Source organism: Pteropus vampyrus, unplaced genomic scaffold (genome assembly GCF_000151845.1).
Source record: "Pteropus vampyrus isolate Shadow unplaced genomic scaffold, Pvam_2.0 Scaffold540, whole genome shotgun sequence".
Lineage (NCBI taxonomy): Eukaryota > Metazoa > Chordata > Mammalia > Chiroptera > Pteropodidae > Pteropus > Pteropus vampyrus.
Window position 1 is genome coordinate 45,917 of NW_011889321.1, and position 7,005 is coordinate 52,921.

General features: G+C 55.4%; 1 protein-coding gene across 1 annotated transcript in view; it reads left to right on the forward strand.

Annotated features, from left to right (window-relative positions):
• The window catches only part of LOC105308021 (collagen alpha-3(VI) chain-like), a gene marked incomplete at its 5' end in the record, with an annotated part of 45,363 nt that extends 43,062 nt beyond the window's left edge, over positions 1-2,301 (forward strand). The window contains 2 exons of the mRNA XM_023525190.1: positions 804-968; positions 1,623-2,301. Coding sequence (XP_023380958.1) covers positions 804-968; positions 1,623-1,663 — 206 coding nt within the window. The remainder of the gene's footprint in view (positions 1-803; positions 969-1,622) is intronic.
• Between the last annotated feature and the right edge of the window lie 4,704 nt (positions 2,302-7,005).

Sequence of the window (7,005 nt, forward strand, 5' to 3'; positions counted from 1 at the left end):
TCACTGTGAGTGAGCTGTAAACGTTTCCTTGCAGGCGTGGTGGAGAGCGTGGCTTTTACTTTGCAGCTGGATTCCGTCAGATACGTGCATTTGAAACGTAAACTTCCTTAATGGGAAAAAGAATGCTTCTCTGTCTTCAAAACAGCTTCGCTATGGGAAGTTCTTGCCGTTGTGAATTTTACATCAGTGTTAGCACTTCTTTTCACTTACTTGTTTAATTTGGCCAGTCACAAAGGCACTGGACTAACACACACGCACACGCACACGCGCACACGCGCACACACACACGCACACACGAGTTTTTTTCTTTTCCACTTTGACATTTACTTTTCACCCAGCTGGCTCGCAATGAAATGCACAGCCTTATTTTTGAACTATACTCTGACTATAGAGACTTAATTGCTAATTTGCCAATAAGAAGAAAGCTCCAAAGTTTTAAAATTCAGTTTATTTCCTGGGGATTTAACATGAGAAGAAATGGAGAGTAAATGGCCCGGTGACTGGAAAAGGGAAACACAGTTCATTTCACCTCGAATTATCCGATAACAAGAGCTGACGTTTGGGACCCCGCGTGCAGCTCATCAAGTCCTTTCATCGCTACGACCGTTATCTGTTGTTCACGGAGCTGTAGGTGGTTATCGTGTCCTTTTGAAGCTGAGGCTCGGGGAAGGTCGAGGGTGATTTTCCTTCTCGAAAGTATTTTCTAGTCTTTCTCCAACGACGTTGTGGTTAGAGCGTCGGCTCCTTACGCTGGTTGCAGAGAGACTTCTAATTCGTGTTGTTTTCTCGTCTCGTTAATAAAGATATATGTAAGCTGCCCAAAGATGAAGGGACTTGCAGGAAATTCATTCTGAAGTGGTACTACGATTCAGACACGAAGAGCTGTGCGAGGTTCTGGTACGGAGGATGCGGCGGGAATGAAAACAGATTTAATTCACAGAAAGACTGTGAAAAGGTTTGCGCTCATGGTAAGTGACTGTTCTCTGGTGTTTGTAGAGTTTGCAGATCGCATGAGAGTTCCAGGCCAATGCATGATGCACCTTTTAAAGATATGTGAATGATTATGATGCTTATGAATAAGAAGATAAATTGAATCTTCAGATAAGGACAATATTCAGATAAAGCACATGAGATTAATTTTCTGGATGATTATTATTTCCTGAAAGCACGCAGGTATACTTGTATTTTTACCAATGAAGAAACACACAGCCAAGTCGTACCCTTCACTATTTGGAAATATTACTAAAGTTTCTATTATTCATAAAATATCCTAACAAACGTTATCATTAGCGAAATAATAACGAATGACCATAGATAACACCGAAGGTACATAGCGCCACGTGTTCGTCTTTAAATCATTTTGCTGCCTCTAAACGATAATGTTGATTCTGGACCACGCAGTGCCTCCGTCACGTTGGGCAACTCACTTGGTAATAAGATGCGAACAGCTTCACAGGGCCCTGGGCCTGTGCCCAGGGAACCGATAAAGGTTTGCAGCGGAAAAGGGAGAAAGCCAGAGGCCACGGGGTCCTCGCCGTGAGAAGCACAGTGTCCTTTCAACTCACTAACGTGGCTTTTCCCTCTCCTCTTCCCTCCCTGCCCGCCCCTGCCGTCAACGCTAGTGCTGGTCAACCCCGGCGTCATCGCTGCGATTGGGACCTAAGCGTGGCTGGCCGGGGACACTTACCTCTCGGAGAAGAAGGAGTCAGCCATTTGCAAGTCGTCTTCCTAGAAGCTCTGGGTGTAGATTCCCGGCACTGTACCATTTCATGCTTTGATTTACACTCGAACTTGGGACGAATCGTTCTGCGCATGACTTACCCATATGGTGCTAATGTGTCTGTGGACCCAACGCCCTTTGTCTCCAGGCAGTTATATCGTATACTTCGAAAGTTGTGTAATAGTTATCCACTGCTGGTGTTTATGTGAACATTTCTATAAACTCAGATTCCCTCTGGAGTTTCACGTTATGCCTGTTTCGGACAAACGTAAAGTCTAGAAAATAACCCCAGACGTCACGGCTTCTCTATATACTTTTGCTTGGTTCACCGCGTCCCCTCCTAATTACGCACTAGACAGAAAGCCCGCGAACGGCACGCACGCGCGTGTCTGAGTTTCCCATTCTTCTCCCGACATCCTGGCTTAGATTTCAAGAGAATTTCCTCTTCCTAAAGCCTCTGACAAACGATCTCGTTAGAAGGAAGCAAAGTCTCTTAATCTCTGCGCACTGTTGTGGGACCAATTTTACACCAGAATGAAAAGAAATCGTAACAGAGAACATTTTTGGCATTCCGCTACCGTTGTGTGGTTTTTTTTTTTTTTTTTGGGTGCGGGGGAGGGGGATTTTAATTTTAATTTTAAAATTTTTAGGAAATTTATACAAAGAAACTTTTTAATAAAGTGTGCTGAAAGTGTCTCGGGTTTGGTATCATTGGCTGTCTTGTTTCCATAGCACCTGCTGTCAGAATCACCCCTAGGGGAACTGGGCCCAGTCCAGGCCGAGGGTCCTGGGCCCCGCCCTTTGTGTCCGGTGGGGGGGAGGGGCAGAGTGCTCCGTCACACCGTGTGTGGGGATCAGGGCATACAGCCCGCTCCTGATCCAGCGGCCCGTGGCCGGCCACACTGGTCACCATTCTCAGCGGCCCCGAGACTTCGTGGTCTTAAGAACGAGGCTGGCCCCCACCTACCCTCGAACCCCTCGTCGGGTCCCAGGGCCTTGGCCTCCTTCTCTGCTTCTTCGAGAGGACCGGCTCCTGGGGTTCCGTTTGTTCCCACCCCACAAAGGCCGAGAGGTGTCGAGCTGCCGGCCCATGGCTCCCCAGCCTTTTTATGGAATCTCAAAGACAAAACATAAAGTCTTTTTTTCTTTTATTTCTCCTGGTGTCGGAGAGGACACGAGAAACCAACACGCGTGTGCAGGTGGCCCCTGATTCCACTTGGGAAGGAAGCCAGTTTGGCAGGTGCTTCCGGGGGAGCTACCAGGTCCCCAGGAGTGGGCGGGGCTGTCTTACGTGAATCAGGGACGAATCCTTGGTTGGTCCACTGAGAGGGGAGAGAGGAGAGAGTGGGTGTAGAGCCTGGGGATAAAGGGGGGACACCGGATGGTCTCAAAGACCATTTCCTGTGGTTTCTGTCCGGCCTTTGACATTCTCGCGATGCACTCAAAGTGAGCGTGCCCGCGCAGCGACTGACCGGTGCCCAGTTGATTGAGGGGGTCGGAGCTGTGACCCACAGGGGCCATGGGAGGGTGGCGCGGCAGAGCAGGCCTCTGCGGGGACTTGCAGGAAGCCGGGGAACGGGGAGACTGAGGACTTCACAGAGCGTGACGCTGGGGATTCGTTTACCGGCACCTCATTGGGACCGAAGAACCTGGCTGAACATCAGGGCAGCTTCAAGGGAACCGCAAAGCTCTGGGGACTCCTCAGAGGCTGTCACAGTCAGGGGGCCTGGACCGACTCTGTTTTTTAGGGCACGCCCCCCTAATCTTGAAGACTCCCCTTTTTTGCACGAGTCCAGCCCAGTGGACCTACGAGCGCTTCGTGATGGTTCTAAGCTCCCTTCGAGCGGATACTGAATCTGGTGGGAATGTAGATTCTGTGACTTTCTCAGTGACAGCCATCCCAAGGTCCCCCTCGCCCAAGAACACACCGTGCGCGTCCCCTCAGGCTGTGTGCGTGCGAGCCAAGTTCGCATTGGAGCAGGTGACGTCTATGGGGGGCGTCACTAGTGCAGTGGGTGGCTCCTAAACCAGGAAATGGTCTGCACCTGTATGCTGGGGCCACCATGACCAAGTGTCACAAACCGGCCACTTAAAACGACAGTGCTTAATTCTCTCACAGTTCTGGAGGCTGGAAGTCCAAGATCGAGGTGTCGGCAGGGCCGCGCCCCTGAGGTCTGTCGGGCTCCTTCCTGGCTGCCCCCCCGCCTCCCCCCCCCTTTACCCTGCCCCGCCCCACCTTTCAGCGCTTCTGGCTTCCAGTCACGTGACTCCAGTCTCTGCCCCTGTCTTCACATGGTCATCTTCTTATGAGGGCACCAGTGACCTTGGATCGGGGCCACCCTGCTCCGGTGTGACCTCGACTTAACCAGTCACATCTGCAAGGACCCTGTTCCCAAGCAGAGTCGCATTCTGAGGTGCTGGGGCCAGAGCGTCAGCGTGTGCGTGTGTGTGTGTGTGTGCGCGTGCGTGTGTGTGTGTGTGTGTGTTCGTGTGTGTGTGTGAGTGTGTGCGTGCGTGTGTGTGCGTGTGTTTGTGTTTGGCAGTTTTCACCTTTCTAAGACCCGCTCCCAACTCTGTCACGTTGACCCACCGCTAACAGCTCTGGTGAGGACCTTCCGGCTGGATTCTGTCACCTCCCCGTCACTTTGATTATCCAGACCGTCCTAGTGGATCTCAGGCTGGGTCCTGTTCATTTTAAACCTTGAATCCTAACTATCATTCCAAGTCCTTCCGCTGTGAGCCCAGCACGGGCTGGACTGACGGCGCTGGGCGGGGCTTGAGCAGGGAAGCCTGCGGCTCGTCCCCTGCCACGTGTCTTTCATCTCCTGAGCCTGCTGCTTCTGCGTCAGAGTGCCCTCGTGGGTCCCGGGTGAAGCTGGAGCTGCCCCCCGTTGTCCTGCCCCGCCCCAGCTCCCTTCTGCGATGGGCCCCCCCGTGCCGATTCTCGGGGCACAGGCTGGTTCTCTGGCAGAGTCTGCAGAGACTAGCTCGGGCCATCTGGCTTCTGTGAGCCTCGTCCTACCTCTCACAGCCCCCTGTGGGGTCGTGCTCATCATAGGCTCTTGGTGCTGGGGCGTCTTTATCCAGGAGACCACCCCCTTGGGGTACAGTGTAACTAAGTCGACTCAAGTCCAGCCATCTTCTTGGGTCACTGGATCCACAGGAAACACATGTGACCTTGCCAAATCCACAGGCCTCCTGTTTCCGCCAAGCCATCAAGCTCCTGCGGGCCGGCGGGCGGGCCCATGTGCTGAGAGCTGTCCCCTGGCCCCTCTTGGTGGTGGAGGGGAGGGGCGATGCCACTGCCCCGGCACCGAGAGCTTCCCCAAGGGCTTCGTCTTCGAGGAAGATGTCGTCAAGGCCCCGATCTGCTGCCACGAGGGCATTTCCTCCCTTCCCCCGGGGGCGTGAGAAGAGCGTGGCCCCTCACGGTGCTGAGCTGCCCTGGAGAGGCCGCTGGGGCCTCCTCCCCTGGTTCGCTCGCTGTGCTCAGTGTGAGGTGCTCTGAGCCGGCGTCCCTGTGGAGTGCCTCTGGGGACCCGGGGCCCACCTGGCACCCAATGCCAGCCTTTTGCAAGAACTTAATGAGCTTCGGGCCCCGGCCCCCCAGCAAGGGGCCAAACGCTGACCTTCCCCCATGGGCCCCCAGCCCTCCTAGAAAACAAACGGGCAACACAAGTCACCCTGATAGTGTGCGCAAATCTGCCTTTGCCATACGTTAGTGGCCAATGGACGTCTCACTGAAGGCTCCTTGAGGGGCATAGGGCAAAGCCCATCACGCTTTCCTCGCTTCAACTTCAGACGATGACTGCGAACAGGCTGTCTCGGCCCCAAAGTCCCCGCCCCCCACCATCAACTGCCTCAAATCCCCCCATCCGCACAGCAGTCAGGCCCCAGACAGTTGCTTTTTACCCCAATATTAGTTACCAAATGGAGCGGAGAAGTATCGATGGCTTCCGCCGCCCCAGATCTGCAGATCCACACGAAGATCCACGTCCACGTCCACGTCCACGTCCACGTCATTCATTCTGTTCTGTTCAGTAGAGACGGTTGGTGATGGCGATTCACTCGACAGATGCTGAGCACATCGTATGTGTCGCCCTGGGCCTTTGGGTTAAATTAGTGAATAAACAGGACTGGATCCCTGTCACGAGGGGGTCACATCCTCATGGCGGAGACGATGGGCCAGAAGTGTGCCGAAGACGCGAGATGCCGAGCCGCTCGGGGCGAGGACGATGGGGGCGGGGAGGGCGAGGCCCCGGGCCGGCGGCGTGGGCGGGACAGCTGCCCTTCTCGTGGGGAAGGCGACTCTGGAAAATGTGCAGATGGTGGGGGCGGTCTGCCCAGGAGACAGCTGGGGAGCGGATTCTGGGCAGACGGGGCCCCCAGAGCAAGGAGCGTGCCTTGGATGTGGGGGGACACCCAGGAAGGCCGCGGCCGGGGGGCCGCCGGGGGCCCGGGCCAGCACGCCGTGGCCCAGAGGCTCACGTGGTCCTCCGTGAGTCTGACCGGGTCCTCTGGCTGCCACGTGTGGACGAGGAGCCGGAGCAGCGAGGTGAGGACACCGGAGATGAGGCCGTGGCGGGAATTTTAGGGGAGAAGGGACAGCGGCGAACACCACAGCCACCCCCAGCAGAAGAAATGAATTTGGGTTCTGGGTCCATTTTGATCCAAAATATGTACGAACTGATACCGCTTTTGTGTTCTGTTCAGCTTCCCACATCCCTTCCCACGAAGAGACTAAAGCGAACCCCGAACCCCGTGACGGGTCACCCGTCCCAACTTTGCAATCAGCGAAGTGCGGCCCGAGCACCACCGTCCTGGAAACACGTGGACGTCTTTCCAAGACCCGGCCTCGGCCAGGCGCCAGGGACCCCGCGTCCTTCCTGGAACCCGGGCCCCAGGGTCCCCCGTCATCTGGGGCAGCCTCGGGGCGCTCGCAGCCCGGCTGGTGCAGAAGGGGCTCGCCACTAAAGAACACGTTTTGGATTTCGTGAGCGAGAACGTCATGCCGGGGCCAGGCGCTGAGCTGGCGCGACCTTCGTTAGCGCGATGCACCTTTATGCGGTGGCAGTGGCGTGCCGGACACTGCCCTGGGTGCTTCGCGCACGGTTGCAGGCAGTGCTGTCAGGTCGAGGCCGTTATCCTAGTTTTATAGATGATGAAACAGGGTCGGAGTGGTCCCTCCGTGTGGAGGCCGTGTGTGAGCGAGTCATGTGACCAAACTCTCCCAGAGCGCCCGCGACACACGGGCGCCTGCTGGACCGTGGGCACCGTTCCCCAGG